The following is a 17778-nucleotide window of genomic DNA, read 5'->3' as shown; positions in this document are numbered from 1 at the left end:
GGCGGAGGGAGTATGTGATGAACAGACGTCGGGGAGGGAGGGAGGTAGAGAGGGAGCGAAGCAGAACACAGTGAGTCAGTATGTGATCGGGCCACTCAGGCACACTGTGTTCTATCTTCAGTCAAAATGACCAGGCTGTGTTCTGTGCTAAGGAGAACGCTTGCTATATCTTATCAACATGTAGAGACAGTCAGGCACACACAACTTATTTGACACACAGATTGATTGACACACGTGCAATGCTTGAATCAATGTCATTAGCAGCTAATCGTATGTGTGCTATGTGTGTTGGGCGCTGTAGATGTGCTGTGTTCGGTGCACGACACCTGCATGAACACTATGTTGTTGATGCTGTTTGAGAGAAGCGTTGGTTCAAACAGCGTTGACATGACTGGAGTTCAGACTTTTGAACTCCAGACACTCCCTAGTAGATAGTACATATCTTTGCAGATTGGATATGTGGATGGATATACACTGTGTTCTTGTCTCCTCTCACCCCAGACCCTGCCAGAAGCCCACATCCCCATCTATGCAGGCAGCCTCCACCTGAAGAAGTCCCTGGTGCCAGCTCTCTACAGAGTCATCCAGGACCCCAGCAATGAGGTAATACACATACCTGCATAATCATGATTCAATGCCAAGTTCCTTTACACACATGATACACAGACATACACAGTCAAAACTGTGGGGAAAAAATACCAGTAAGGATCCATTGAGGATTTTCTATGCAGTGTTGTTTTCAAGCTCAGGGAAATGTATTTCTTGTGACTTTCCTTATCACACGCACGCACGCACGCACACGCACGCACGCACGCACGCACGCACGGGGACACACACACACACACACACACACACACACACACACACACACACACACACACGGACACACACACACGGACACACACACACACAGGGACACACTGGCTGTGTTCTGGGAGGATAAGGTGGACAGTCACAGTTGCAGTGCCAGCCTTGTTACCTGTGAGATGTCACACTCAGGGTGTGACATCTGCTGCCCACAACACCCAAAATACACGCACGGCACACATGATCCTTATGCGAGTGTCACACATACAAAATAGCAGATCTGCCAGAGCTGCATTGGGAGCTTGCTGATCTGCTATGTTCGGTGCACGATACCCACACACATCTAGTATAAATCAGGATTAAGTGTTACATTGCTATTACTGTACTGTACATGCACATGTGTGCTATATACCAATACAGACATCGCACGATGTTTGTGTGTAGTAGTGTCTCTGTACACGGAATCACATTTTGGGCCTGACACTAAGTTTTATGATTTTCTTTCTTTTCCTTGTTTCTATACCAGTAATGATTCATAATTTCCATTTTATTGAAAAATAATTCTGAAGCACTTACTGTAACCACACAGGTCCATAATATCACTCAGACTAACATTAACAGTCAGTGGCTCCTTCTGTCTCTCTTTTCCACTCTTTCATTCAGTACTACAAACATTAGAGTTGTCATTCTGACTACACAATCCCATTAGCGTGCGTGCGTGCGTAGTCACTAGACTAGATGCACTAGAGTCTAGTAGTGCATGTATATGCATGTGTGCATGTTTGTGTATTGCATGTGTGTGTATTGCTGATTAGATTGAGGAACAAATCAATCAAAGCCAATTCAATAATGAGAGGGTACTCATTGCAGGGTCAGCTACCGTACACACACACACACGCACACGTGCTGTTTTTCCAGTTGGTAGCCCAACCCTTAGAGAGCCTAGACAGTGTGAACATGTCCTTCCATCAAACCTGCCTATGCCTGCATCATAGCGATTCATCGTCTCGGCTTAATCAATTCCTATTGATTGATTGGGGATAAAACTTTCCCTCTTCACGTCAATGCACTATTATGGTGGGAAGAAAAAAATACGAGTGAATCTTATCTTTAAATCTGCGGTACGGCAAGATAAAGCCTCACTGCATTCCTCTAACTATCTAGAATGACTGATCTGAGTCAAAATGTAGGAAGCATGTGAATGAAGTTTATCAGGAGGGCAAATCAAGAAAGGGGAAGCAGGAGATTGAGTGAGATAAGTCGGGGGCAGGCCGCTGCAGCTCATCTTAACTCCTCCGCGATCCCCTTCGCTTCCTCCTTATTATTCTCCTTCCGTACTTTCCTTCAGACTCTATCGTTTCAGCTTTGATCCCGATTTTTGAGTGCCCTAGACCAAGGGTTCCCAAACTTCTCAAGCCGTGACCCCCCAAAAATAATCATATTTGAACTGATAAGCACGTGAAATTGTAAGCATTACATTTATGTAGCCGCACTACAATCACAAAATCTTCTAGATCGGCTATTTTCACGTTTGCCTCTTTCTCACATACTATTTGACAATTTAGGTATTAACTGTTTGGGTGCCTAGTACGAGTGGGTGCCTAGTGCCTAGTTTTCGGTCTTTTTCGAAATAGTGAGTGTGAAATACGAGTAAGACGAGATACGAGGTTTTCACTGGTTTATGATAAATAAAATAAATGTCAACATGCATTTCTTGTCTCTGTGTCCCTCCAGCTCCTCGAGCCTGTGTGTCACCAGCTCTTCGAGCTCTACCGGAGCTCTGAGGACCGCCTGCGGCGCTTCACCCTGCAGTTCCTACCAGAGCTGGTGTGGGTGTACCTTCGCGTCACCGCCAGTAGGGACCGCCAGAGTAATGGGTGCATCGAGGCTCTCCTCCTGGGCATGTATAACCTGGTGGGTGCCAATACGTCTTGGGCATAACAGTGGTAGCAGTAATAATGGGTAAAGGGCTGAAGTTAACGGTGTCATCAAGAGATAAGTTTGTCCCTCGTGATTTCAAAACGTGTTGTGATGCTGTTTGCTTTGTGCCATTTTTGTGTCCCTGTTTGGACTGGGTGCTAGTGAAGAGAGGGGCAAAACTTACCAACAGGCCCAGGCCGTAGCGTAACGGTCTGGGCACCGGACTGGTAATCCAGTCGCAGTGTGCCGCGGGTTCGACTCCCGGACCCGACACGGCCTTTACTGCATGTCATCCCCCCATCTCTCTCCCGTTTCCTGTCAGCCTACTGTCTGTCCCTTCAAAAATCAATAAAAGGCGTAAGCCGCAAAAAAATATCTTAAAAAAAAAAAAAAACTTACCAACATAAATTGACTGAACGATTGGCCAAAATAAGAGGTAATTGTATTGCTAGGCTGTTACGCACCTTCGTCTAGGGTGAAGGTAAACAACATAATGTGAGAGGAGACAGGGTTGAAAAATAACTTTAGTTTATTGTTGTAGCTCTTTTCTTTGTCCACAGAGACAATGGATTCAAATTAATTGTGCTTGTCAGCTTTTCAGTTCACAAATAAGTATTGGCTTCAGGGTGCGGTTTACATAGCAAAAGTATCTATCTAGAAAATAAAGGTTTACCCCTAACTCAATCCCTAACAAAGAACAAAAATACAATACTAAACCCTAACTAACCTAACTAACAGAATTACAATAAGGAGAAAAACAAAAAGGGACCTAACACCCTTACAAAAGGACAGTGAGTTAAATTAGACAAATACTACAGATATAATAATAATAACAAACTGGGGTTTTACTCTTAAAGGGAACAAACAGATAACAAAAGGAGCTAAGGCAAAACTTACAGAACAGAACGGAATCGAAGTCAAAGAAACTAAAACAAACAAAAGGGCAGGCAAAGGGTGGAGGACAGAGGAACCGAGTCTCTGCTGCAAACTGCTGTCGTCCTCTCCAGAGCAGAAGTTCAACTGAGCCTTTATAGGGAACAGCCAACTAGGCACAGCCAACTGGGATTAGGGTGTGGGCGAAGACCAGTGTTGGGTATAACGGCGTTTAAACAAACGGAGCTACCTAACGTCGTTATTTTTTTCAGTAACGGGTAATCTAATTAGTGTGGTTGCCCGAATGGGCAACCAGACTCTTGTAACTGTGACACTTTATTATTATTGTGGGCTCGCCTCAGCGAGCACACAATTGTTACTGCCAGTTTATATTTATTTATTTATTTATACTTCTTTATTCCAATTTCCGCCACTTTTTTTGTCACGTAACTACTTCCACATACTTTATGCTAGAAATGTAGTTCAAACTTCAAACTGTTCAGCTCTTTGCAGTTATTTATGCTTGTTTTTTTTTTTTTACAAAGTTTTATACTTTTTATACTTTTTAACTTTTTAACTTTTTTTTTACATTCTTTATAGTGAGAGTCGATGGAAAAAAGGTCCCATTTTTCACAGTTAACTTTTTTGAGCTCTTATTACTCCGTCATACTTTCACTTTGAAACTTCATTCAAACTTTATAATGTTCATCTATGTTTGAACTTTAATTGGTGAAAAAGTTGTTTTGAAAAAGTTTATACTTTTTAAAATATTTAACTTTATTTATAGTTTTTTCCTCCCATTGACAATGTATGGGATTGATCTCTAAATCAACCTCACTTTTGCAGCCTCATTACTCTGGCATACTTTGTCGTAGAAACGTGATTTAAACTTTAGAAAGCTCACACGACTCTGGACTTTTTCGTGGTTCAAACCGTATTCGAATACGTTAAACGGTTTTTCCGAAATCTCAGTTCAATCGCAGGCCGTTTCGCCTAATTAGTGCCAACTTAGAGTGCAGGGCTTCTTTCACTAGAGTGTACAAACAGAAAATCTTTCCTTGAAAATTTACCAAACAAATTGCCGTCCCGGCCAAAATATTCACTTTACACGCATGTCCTTTGGTCATTTTGTAGCCACACATGTCCTCTTTCACACAATGTGACCACCAAAACACAGAGACATACAGAATGTGAACTACGGCCTTTTAAGTGACACAAATACAGTCAAGCTGCTCATTGACATCCATTGTAGAAATCTTACGAGGAAATTATCGCGATGACAATTCTTAACTCGCTCTTATAACCACATTTTCGATCGTACCAACACCACAATCGCACATGGTGTACCTCAATATCTCAGGCCACTCACAGCGAAGAAATTATTTGCATTCGACTTTTACTTTTTGCGATAGAGCAATTTGTTCGGGCATAGTTTCCCCCCATTCAAGACCATTCAAGATCAAGACCTTCAAGTTGCGCGCCACTTGTTTGTCTTTTACACTTCCACAGCTGAGACATATAAGAGCTTAATTACAGGGCTGAAATTAAAGTTACAAGATCTCAATGAGTTGCTCTGCGATACCTTGTGGGCTTGTAGGTCTGCTATTTGTGCAATTGGATGGCCTTTACACAGCTCTCGCAAGAGCACGCACGCACGCATGCACGCACGCACACACACACCCTGTCTTCCTATTGGCTGGCCTTTACACAGCTCTCGCAAGTGCACGCACGCACGCACGCATGCACGCACGCACGCACGCACACACACACACACACACACACACACACACACACACACACACACACGTTTATAAAAAAATATTTTCAAAAAAATAAAAATTAAATAAAAAAATTTAAAGAACTTAAAAAAATGGAAAAAATGGAAAAAAATGAAAAATTGAAAAAAAATGAAAAAAATGAAAAAAATGAAAACTTAAAAATTAGCATGTTAGCATTAGCATGTTAGCATGTTAGCATTAGCATGATAGCATTAGCATGTTAGCATGATAGCATTAGCATGTTAGCATGTTAGCATTAGCATGTTGACATTAGCATGTTAGCATGATAGCATTAGCATGTTAGCATTAGCATGTTAGCATTAGCATGTTAGCATGTTAGCATTAGCATGTTAGCATTAGCATGTTAACATTAGCATGTTAGCATGTTAGCATGTTAGCATGTTAGCATGATAGCATTAGCATGTTAGCATTAGCATGTTAGCATGTTAGCATTAGCATGTTAGCATGTTAGCATTAGCATGTTAGCATGATAGCATTAGCATGTTATCATTAGCATGTTATCATTAGCATGTTAGCATGTTAGCATTAGCATGTTAGCATTAGCATGTTAGCATGATATCATTAGCATGTTAGCATTAGCATGTTAGCATGTTAGCATTAGCATGTTAGCATTAGCATGTTAGCATGATAGCATTAGCATGTTAGCATGATAGCATTAGCATGTTATCATTAGCATGTTATCATTAGCATGTTAGCATGTTAGCATTAGCATGTTAGCATTAGCATGTTAGCATGATAGCATTAGCATGTTATCATTAGCATGTTATCATTAGCATGTTAGCATGTTAGCATTAGCATGTTAGCATGATAGCATTAGCATGTTAGCATTAGCATGTTAGCATGTTAGCATTAGCATGTTAGCATTAGCATGTTAGCATGATAGCATTAGCATGTTAGCATGTTAGCATGTTAGCATTAGCATGTTAGCATGTTAGCATTAGCATGTTAGCATGTTAGCATTAGCATGTTAGCATGATAGCATTAGCATGTTAGCATGTTAGCATGTTAGCATTAGCATGTTAGCATTAGCATGTTAGCATTAGCATGATAGCATTAGCATGTTAACATTAGCATGTTAGCATGATAGCATTAGCATGTTAGCATGTTAGCATTAGCATGTTAGCATGTTAGCATTAGCATGTTAGCATTAGCATGATTAAAAAATTAAAAAATGAAAAAAAATGAAAAACATTAAAAAATTAAAACTTTAACTTTTTTTTAAACTTAAAAGGAAAAAAATAATAATAAAGAACTTAATATTTTTTATCTTAATATTTTTTTTAAGAAATATCTTAGACCATTATCAATAATCATTGTGTTTATGCTTTTAAAGATAGGCCTATATGCTATTTGAACCTTCTATTTACATGTAAAAGTATGCTATTTCTGTTAAGCTCATGAATGCTTTTATATGTATACTCCATTGGATTGACTATTTTTTTTCTTTTTTACCTTTTCTTGATTCATCAAGAATACATTGTAAAGCATTATTCATACATTACAAATCATTAGTAGACAGTAATACTTTACTTACTTTATTCTGCCCCTTTTTGGGCATCATACTACTTCCACATACTTTATTTCCGCTTTATGCAGTTATTTATGCTTAAACTATAGTTTTTACAAATGTTCATACTTTTTTAACTTTTACTTCAGCTTTAATACATTTTCTACTTTTCTTTACAATATGTTACAGTCCAGAAATTTTGATTATGGACTTAGACCACCAATGGTAACACCATTACTCCGGTCCCCGAGTTTCAAACTTGACACGGCAATAACTTTATACAAAGCATTTTACGCGAGCCCACGCAGTTTCTACAGGAACTGCTTTCTAGTTATTATTATTATTTTTTCACTGGAGTAGTCTTTATTTTGACGCTTTATACCTCCCACACTGTACGCTGTACGCACTTGAGCCATATGTCAAATTGACCGGAAAAATCGGGAATCGTGTGCGTGTATTTTGTTAAGAGAAATGTTGTATAGTTTAATTGATATGAATTTATTAGTGAATTAAATTTCCCCATTGACATGAATGGGAAAAGGCAAAAATTCACATAAAAGTATTTGTTCCTCGGAGACTGTAATCACTATAGTTACAAAACTGTTAGGGATATTTCTTAATTATCACTAAAATTAATTAAAATTATAATTTTATAGGTCGGCCTCATGGTGGCGCTATAACAGCCCACTTTACCTTTTGGCTTATAACTCTTGAACCGTAGGTCGTAAAATCTAAATTATTTTTTCCCTGGATTCCTTGGGTCATGACGCATCTCCCCATATAGGCCACGCCCATTTCCGCCATGATAGATTTTCCGCCATTTTGAATTTTGTCCAAAACACACTTTTTGCTTTTCCTCCTACAGATTTCGTTCAAATCTCACAGAAATCGGCACACGTGATCTCTGGACCCATCCAATTAAAACTGAGCCGCAGAATTTTGAAAGTGCGTATCGTTCGGCCGTAATCGTCTTCCGAAGTTAGTAGGAGGGGCCTATATCACAAAAATGCCATAAATCATGAACGGAATGTCCAATCCATCCCAAATTTCAATCACATGTCCGGGGTGGTTCAATCAACCAAGTTCTAAAAGCAATTCCATTTTCATCCATAGGGGGCGCCGCAAATGCGAGAAATGTAACCGTTTGTCGCAAAAACATGAATTTCGGGGGTTAAATCCCCTCCGAATGACTTACGCATGATCTAAGGTGTGACTTGAAATTGTAATTGGCTGGAAATACTAGTGGGAGGGGCATATGTAAGCCACTGCGGCAACCACACTCTGCAATTTTTTAAAATTGCGAATTTTCTAGTTAGTGTGGTTGCCCGAATGGGCAACCAGACTCTTGTAACTGTGACACTTTATTATTATTTTCTCACTGGAGTAGTCTTTATTTTGACGCTTTATACCTCCCACACTGTACGCTGTACGCACTTGAGCCATATGTCAAATTGACCGGAAAAATCGGGAATCGTGTGCTTGTATTTTGTTAAGAGAAATGTTGTATAGTTTAATTGATATGAATTTATTAGTGAATTAAATTTCCCCATTGACATGAATGGGAAAAGGCAAAAATTCACATAAAAGTATTTGTTCCTCGGAGACTGTAATCACTATAGTTACAAAACTTTTAGGGATATTTCAACATTATCCCTAAAATTATTTAACCCTAAAATTTTATCGGTCGGCCTCATGGTGGCGCTATAACAGCCCACTTTACCTTTTGGCTTATAACTCTTGAACCGTAGGTCGTAAAATCAAAATTATTTTTTCCCTGGATTCCTTGGGTCATGACGCATCTCCCCATATAGGCCACGCCCATTTCCGCCATGATAGATTTTCCGCCATTTTGAATTCTGTCCAAAACACACTTTTTGCTTTTCCTCCTACAGATTTTGTCCAAATCTCACAGAAATCGGCACACGTGATCTCTGGACCCATCCAATTAAAACTGAGCCGCAGAATTTTGAAAGTGCGTATCGTTCGGCCGTAATCGTCTTCCGAAGTTAGTAGGAGGGGCCTATATCACAAAAAATGCCATAAATCACGAACGGAATGTCCAATCCATCCCAAATTTCAATCACAGGTCCGGGGTGGTTCAATCAACCAAGTTCTAAAAGCAATTCCATTTTCATCCATAGGGGGCGCCGCAAATGCGAGAAATGTAACCGTTTGTCGCAAAAACATGAATTTCGGGGGTTAAATCCCCTCCGAATTACTTATGCATGATCTAAGGCGTGACTTGAAATTGTAATTGGCTGGCAATACTAGTGGGAGGGGCATGTGTAAGCCACTGCGGCAACCACACTCTGCAATTTTTTTAAATTGCGAATTTTCTAGTGTTATTTGTTAGTGTGGTCTTTATTAGTAGTCTTTATTTTGACGCTTTATACCTCCCACACTGTACGCTGTACGCACTTGAGCCATATGTCAAATTGACCGGAAAAATCGGGAATCGTGTGCTTGTATTTTGTTAAGAGAAATGTTGTATAGTTTAATTTATATGAATTTATTAGTGAATTAAATTTCCCCATTGACATGAATGGGAAAAGGCAAAAATTCACATTCAAGTATTTGTTCCTCGGAGACTGTAATCACTATAGTTACAAAACTTTTAGGGATAATTCAACATTATCCCTAAAATTATTTAACACTAAAATTTTATCGGTCGGCCTCATGGTGGCGCTATAACAGCCCACTTTACCTTTTGGCTTATAACTCTTGAACCGTAGGTCGTAAAATCAAAAAAATGTTTTCCCTGGATTCCTTGGGTCATGACGCATCTCCGCATATAGGCCACGCCCATTTCCGCCATGATAGATTTTCCGCCATTTTGAATTTTGTCCAAAACACACTTTTTGCTTTTCCTCCTACAGATTTCGTCCAAATCTCACAGAAATCGGCACACGTGATCTCTGGACCCATCCAATTAAAACTGAGCCGCAGAATTTTGAAAGTGCGTATCGTTCGGCCGTAATCGTCTTCCGAAGTTAGTAGGAGGGGCCTATATCACAAAAAATGCCATAAATCACGAACGGAATGTCCAATCCATCCCAAATTTCAATCACATGTCCGGGGTGGTTCAATCAACCAAGTTCTAAAAGCAATTCCATTTTCATCCATAGGGGGCGCCGCAAATGCGAGAAATGTAACCGTTTGTCGCAAAAACATGAATTTCGGGGGTTAAATCCCCTCCGAATGACTTACGCATGATCTAAGGCGTGACTTGAAATTGTAATTGGCTGGCAATACTAGTGGGAGGGGCATATGTAAGCCACTGCGGCAACCACACTCTGCAATTTTTTTAAATTGCGAATTTTCTAGTTAGTGTGGTTGCCCGAATGGGCAACCAGACTCTTGTAACTGTGACACTTTATTATTATTTTCTCACTGGAGTAGTCTTTATTTTGACGCTTTATACCTCCCACACTGTACGCTGTACGCACTTGAGCCATATGTCAAATTGACCGGAAAAATCGGGAATCGTGTGCTTGTATTTTGTTAAGAGAAATGTTGTATAGTTTAATTGATATGAATTTATTAGTGAATTAAATTTCCCCATTGACATGAATGGGAAAAGGCAAAAATTCACATAAAAGTATTTGTTCCTCGGAGACTGTAATCACTATAGTTACAAAACTTTTAGGGATATTTCAACATTATCACTAAAATTATTTAACCCTAAAATTTTATCGGTCGGCCTCATGGTGGCGCTATAACAGCCCACTTTACCTTTTGGCTTATAAATCTTGAACCGTAGGTCGTAAAATCAAAATTATTTTTCCCCTGGATTCCTTGGGTCATGACGCATCTCCCCATATAGGCCACGCCCATTTCCGCCATGATAGATTTTCCGCCATTTTGAATTTTGTCCAAAACACACTTTTTGCATTTCCTCCTACAGATTTTGTCCAAATCTCACAGAAATCGGCACACGTGATCTCTGGACCCATCCAATTAAAACTGAGCCGCAGAATTTTGAAAGTGCGTATCGTTCGGCCGCAATCGTCTTCCGAAGTTAGTAGGAGGGGCCTATATCACAAAAAATGCCATAAATCACGAACGGAATGTCCAATCCATCCCAAATTTCAATCACATGTCCGGGGTGGTTCAATCAACCAAGTTCTAATAGCAATTCCATTTTCATCCATAGGGGGCGCCGCAAATGCGAGAAATGTAACCGTTTGTCGCAAAAACATGAATTTCGGGGGTTAAATCCCCTCCGAATTACTTACGCATGATCTAAGGCGTGACTTGAAATTGTAATTGGCTGGCAATACTAGTGGGAGGGGCATATGTAAGCCACTGCGGCAACCACACTCTGCAATTTTTTAAAATTGCGAATTTTCTAGTGTTATTTGTTAGTGTGGTCTTTATTAGTAGTCTTTATTTTGACGCTTTATACCTCCCACACTGTACGCTGTACGCACTTGAGCCATATGTCAAATTGACCGAAAAAATCGGGAATCGTGTGCTTGTATTTTGTTAAGAGAAATGTTGTATAGTTTAATTGATATGAATTTATTAGTGAATTAAATTTCCCCATTGACATGAATGGGAAAAGGCAAAAATACACATTCAAGTATTTGTTCCTCGGAGACTGTAATCACTATAGTTACAAAACGTTTAGGGATAATTCAACATTATCCCTAAAATTATTTAACCCTAAAATCTTATCGGTCGGCCTCATGGTGGCGCTATAACAGCCCACTTTACCTTTTGGCTTATAACTCTTGAACCGTAGGTCGTAAAATCAAAATTATTTTTTCCCTGGATTCCTTGGGTCATGACGCATCTCCCCATATAGGCCACGCCCATTTCCGCCATGATAGATTTTCCGCCATTTTGACTTTTGTCCAAAACACACTTTTTGCTTTTCCTCCTACAGATTTTGTCCAAATCTCACAGAAATCGGCACACGTGATCTCTGGACCCATCCAATTAAAACTGAGCCGCAGAATTTTGAAAGTGCGTATCGTTCGGCCGTAATCGTCTTCCGAAGTTAGTAGGAGGGGCCTATATCACAAAAAATGCCATAAATCACGAACGGAATGTCCAATCCATCCCAAATTTCAATCACATGTCCGGGGTGGTTCAATCAACCAAGTTCTAAAAGCAATTCCATTTTCATCCATAGGGGGCGCCGCAATTGCGAGAAATGTAACCGTTTGTCGCAAAAACATGAATTTCGGGGGTTAAATCCCCTCCGAATTACTTACGCATGATCACGGGGGTCAAATTTGAATCACATGTCCGGGGTGGTTCAATCAAGCAAGTTCTAAAAGCAATGCGGACGTCTCTGTCGTTTATAACAAACCAAACCATTTAAAAATCGGTTGCAAATTGAGAAAGCTATTGTTATTTAAAAACTACATCTAAGATGGCCGCCACGCACACGACGTCGCCGTCCATTGGCCAGAAGCGAGTCCTGGTTCAGCCATCTGGTGACGTGAGCTGCTTTCCTATTGGCCGAATTGCTATGGTGTGAGCTTTGAAACCTAATAGACCCTTGACGTCAGTTGCTCTTCCGGTTTAGACATTGGAGGGGGAAATACTTTTTTCTCCATTGAGATTATATGGACCTCTTCTGGCTGGCAATATTAGTGGGAGGGGCAAAGGCTAACTGACCATTTATCAGTGTACACTACAGAGCTAGTGGCAATAATCCTGGCCTTGCAGTGGGTAGAGGAGAAAGGGATCGACAATACTGTTATTGCGTCTGATAGCTTCTCTGCACTGGAAAGCATCAAGTCAGGCAGATCTGCATGCAGAATGGACCTCCTTAGTGAGGCACATATGAGCTTATATAGAATAGGAAACAGAGGAATAGTAACACAGTTCTTGTGGGTTCCAGCTCATTCCGGAGTGGAAGGGAATGAGCGAGTAGACATTTTGGCCAAGCAATCATTAAGAGTGGAGCAGGTAGACATGCGCGTGACTATAAGCAAGAGTGAAGTCAAACCAATGATCTGCTATAGACCAGCAATTGACATGGATAGACAATGATTCCACTTGTATTATAAGGAGAGACATTCAGAAGCAGCTTGGACTCCTCATGCATAGAAGGAGGCATGATGTCAGTCCGCTGCCCCCCCAGGTTGGCAGAGGAAGTTTAGCGCCCAGGATTACATTAGATAATTGGCACTGGCTGAAAAGAAAACTAGGTTACAAAATCAACGATTGCGGCAACCACACTCTGCAATTTTTTTAAATTGCGAATTTTCTAGTTATTAGTGTGGTTGCAACCAGACTCTAGTAACTGTAACACTTTCCGTATTATTATTTACCTGGAGTAAGACAAAGTTTGCCGCACTACTAGTCCCACAGTTATGACTGTACGCACTTGAGCCATATGTCAGAAAAATCGGGAATCGTGTGCTTGTGTTTTGCTAAGAGAAATGTTGTATAGTTTAATTGATATGAATTTATTAGTGAATTAAAATTTCCCATTGACATGAATGGGAAAATGCAAAAATTACAAAACTTGGAGGAAAAAATCATACTTATCCCAAAAATGATTTAACCTATAAGTTTATAATTTTATCGGTCTGCCTCATGGTGGCGCTATAACTTTACGTTTTGGCTTATAACTCTTGAACCGTAGGTCGTAAAATCAAACTATTTTTTCCCTGGATTCCTTGGGTCATGACACATCTCCCCATATAGGCCACGCCCATTTCCGCCATTATAGATTTTCCGCCATTTTGAATTTTGTCCAAAACACACTTTTTGCTTTTCCTCCTACATATTTTGTCCAAATCTCACAAAAATCTGTATACTTGATCTCTGGACCTTTGCGATGAAAACTCGAACGGCAGAATTTTGATAGTGCGTATCGTTCGGCCGTAATCGTCGTCCGAAGTTAGTAGGATGGGCCTATATCACAAAGAATGCCATAAATGACGAATGGAATGTCCAATCCATCCCAAATTTGAATCACATGTCCGGGGTGGTTCAATCAACCAAGTTCTAAAAGCAATTCCATTTTCATCTATATGCGAGAAATGTAACCGTTTGTCGCAAAAACATGAATTTTGGGGGTTAAATCCCCTCGGAATTACTTACACATGATCTAAGGTGTGACTTGAAATTGTAATTGGCTGGCAATATTAGTGGGAGGGGCATATGTAAGCCACTGCGGCAACCACACTCTGCAATTTTTTTAAATTGCGAATTTTCTAGTTACAATTGTCATCGTTACAACGCAGTTACCTTTACTGACAATGAAATGTGCTCCGTTATTATGTTAAGCGTCCCCAAGCTATCGGCTAGTAGTCCCAACTCTCAAGTGTCGATCTGCAGCCTGTCACGAGCCCCGTAATGAACTGATACGGGACGCACGTTGTTCCGTATTTTAATGTCGGGTCGGAGAATAAATACAGTATGAATGACGGCGGGATTTATTTGACAACTCTGTCCTGCTTTCTTCACGAGAAGAGAAGAGCGCTCACTGCTGCTAATATGGTAGCATACCGGTGGCTGTCAGTTCACTTTACGTTACGGCATAGATGAGATGTGAACCTGGGTCTGGGAAGCTCAGAGCTGCAGCCATTGGCTCATGATACGAGCACACGACCAATGGGACAGATCATTCAGTGTTGCTAAGATACCACCCCCCACCACACACACACACCCTTGGACGATGGGGTCTATTCTCAAACTCAGAGCCACAGCGCTCTGCTCAAAGTTAACTTGCATGTAGTCTCTCAAGACAGTGTGTGTGTGGCTGTGAATACACTGGCTACGTTTACATGAAGGGTGATCATTCCGAATAAATACTTCCGAATAAAATACATCCGATGTAATGTTTTTTCCCGCTTGTTTACATGGGAAATGGTCATTCCGAATGAGTGTTTATATGGAGAAGTGATAGAAGACATGATACATGTTAATTCACGTGAAACTACGCCATCTGTTGGACACATAAAATATAGGCAGTTCATTCATTGTGACTTTCAGACGAAAGACGACACTTTGAAATCCCATCATTTCATTCCGCAGTAGTTTTGAGGCTGCTGCTTGGATAGGGACGGACATATTATGTTTACCGTCTTTTTTCCCCCACCTGCTGCGGCTCCCCTTCTCCGCTGGGAAGGTGATCATCTCGTTTTTATGTGTAGCCTACTTTATTATCTACAGCACGGCCAGGGCACGCAACACACTGATTATTATTGTATTGGGTCGCTCGTTATTTTTGAGAGAGAGAGAGTGTGAGAGAGAGACCGTTGAACACACACACACACACACACACACACACACACACACACACACACACAAAATGCACGAAATAACGCGCTCTATGTGCAAACTCCTCGGCGCGCCTTGGATATGAGGCTTATGAGCGCCTTGGAGTTGGAGCGCAATGGAAATGAGCATGCTCAGAAAGACCAGAATTAATTTACATCCGAAGCAGTGTATACATGAGTCCAATTTTCTTTCAATCGCATTGAACATCGGAGTAATCCGGCCAGTGACATCGGAATGGTTTTTAGATCGCATCGAGCGTTTTCATTCGGATGTAAGTTTTTGTAGGTGTTTACATAACAACGTTTAATAGGATTGAACTTCTATTCGGAATGAAAAGGGGATTTAACTGCTCATGTAAACGTAGCCAGTGTCAGGCGTGAAGGCGTCAGTTGGACGTCGCGTCAGGTCTCAACTTTAAATCCTTCCGGGGCTTTGGGCGGTCCCTAGAGGAGACGCACACGGAAGCCTATTTAAACGCCTGTAGTCCTCTATTTCTTGGTTAGCGAAGTGGGCGTGAGAGGGACGTTTGAGTGACAAGATGTTGACACAGACAAAGGCGCATTCTAGTGTAGGCTATATGTTGCTGGGTTGCTACTTGGCTATCGAGTCATGACTGTCTTTATTAACAGTTTGCAGAATTACAATACATTTCAAGCACAAACTCAATACAAAGACTGTTAACTGTGAGTGGACGACCCAATTAAGCATTACACTTGTTTACAACAGGGTCCACATTGTTCAATTCATCAAAACATTAAAGACGTACAAATAGACACTTCTATATAGTTAAAGAACAGAACAGGAATTCATCATAAAACAGTGTTCCCTGACTGGGAATCGAACCCGGGCCGCGGCGGTGAGAGCGCCGCACCCTAACCACTAGACCACTACGGAGAAGGATGATGATGTTGATGAGAAGGGCTGTGGAGGCTGAAGAGAACGGGCTATTTTATAAAGTATAAAGTTATTTTCAATGTCATGGATCAGGGTTACAGTAAATGACAATGTAATTCAGCCAGGGGTGCCATGGATGAAAAGATTACAGGGGTGATCTGAAGCAAACATGAGAACCAATGCTTTACTTTATTTCTTCAGACGATTTTTCAATGTTTTGTTAACAATTTGGACAGAATGTTACTTCGAGGTGTCTGCCTGTATCCCTCGACATGGCTTTACAAATCCCTCCCAGGGGGGGGGGGGGGGGGCGTTTGACTCCGTGAAAGAAGACAACTACAAGTGAAACTCCTCCCAGTGGATGGGCTGCAGGCTGCATCTGTTCCATTGGCTAGTGCCTATCACTGCCGGGTGACGCGCTTCATTTTCACGCTTGTGCGCAGCTTCTATTTGAGTCTGGCCGTCGCGTCCATTTGAGTCTGTCCGTCGCGTCCGCCGGGCGCGGAGGTGGAGCTTATTTTCCATCTACCAGCTGTCTAAAAACCCCACGAAGAAGAAAACTTCAGCTTCAACTTCACGCTCCTGACGCTTGCAGTGTGCTCACAGGTGTGTGTGTGTGTGTGTGTGTGTGTGTGTGTGTGTGTGTGTGTGTGTGTGTGTGTGTGTGTGTGAGAGTGTGAGTGACACGGTCTCATGCGTGAGTCTCACGCTGATTGCGTGAGAGTTGGTAGGCCTGCGTCTCATGCGTGAGTCTCACGCTGATTGCGTGAGAGTTGGTAGGCCTGGTGACTGACCACTGACCAGTTGTCTTAAGTTCTGAGCCAATTTGTGTCTTTAATTAGACAGTATTGTCTACCAGTTGTCTTGTCTGAAGTTGTTGGACTTTTGAGGTCCAAAAAGTTTGAGAGCCACTGGTGTAGGCAATTACACCTGGTTTACTGTTGAGGTTCAATAAATATTATATTGAAGTGCAATACATATAGTGAAGTTGAAGTTTATTTCTCCCTCATGGCAAAAGGTTATTATGTCTTATGTGTAAGTTGTAACTTGTAAGTACCTGTCTATGCTGTTCTACTCTATGCACCTTGTGAAACCTGCTCCCAAAAACAATCCGAATTCTTAGACATATTACAATTTTTTTTACGCAAATAGTTACTTTTCCTAGTAACTAGTTACTTTTACAATAGAGTAATTCAGTTACTAACTCAGTTACTTTTTTGGAGAAGTAACTAGTAACTATAACTAATTACTTTTTTAAAGTAACGCGCCCAACACTGGCGAAGACACCCAATCAGGAAGGAGGGGCAGGTCCGAACAAGGACCTGTCACTCTCACAGCCAAGTCTGCATTCAATCATTCACTGCCAGCCATCAGCCTTTCTCACTCTCCAACATACTCCATTCAATACCTTACATGAAACACAGAAAGAAACAAATTATAATACAAGCCATCCACAGAAGACCAACATTTCCATACTATAAATATTATTCACAGCTCAACTAATTATCATCATAACAATTAACCATCACAACATCAATAACAAATACTCAGAAGGACCATGGTCCGTAACATGGGCACAGATCCTTCACATATTGTCCATAAGTCAATGCAAATGCAACAATTGGCTGCCATCTCCATGTCATTACAATAAGCTTTTGTAAAAAATTTAATTCTTGTGATTAATTTCTCAACCACCAACTACAGGTTAACCAAGTTTAAGAATATGTTTTA

At 40.8% G+C, this 17778-nt stretch overlaps 1 protein-coding gene across 2 annotated transcripts in view; it reads left to right on the top strand.

The window, feature by feature from the left end:
• LOC310866856 (hyccin 2) overlaps nt 1-17778 on the top strand; it is a 66695-nt gene that overhangs the window by 26608 nt on the left and 22309 nt on the right. For both annotated transcript variants that reach the window (XM_083776624.1, XM_083776623.1), the window contains exons 4-5: nt 502-603; nt 2542-2721. In XM_083776624.1, the coding sequence (XP_083632750.1) occupies nt 502-603; nt 2542-2721 (282 nt within the window). The remainder of the gene's footprint in view (nt 1-501; nt 604-2541; nt 2722-17778) is intronic.

This window comes from Protomyctophum parallelum (assembly GCF_964188405.1).
Source record: "Protomyctophum parallelum genome assembly, chromosome: 11".
In the NCBI taxonomy this organism is placed as follows: Eukaryota; Metazoa; Chordata; class Actinopteri; order Myctophiformes; family Myctophidae; genus Protomyctophum; species Protomyctophum parallelum.
This window is presented reverse-complemented; position numbering and strand designations above follow the sequence as displayed.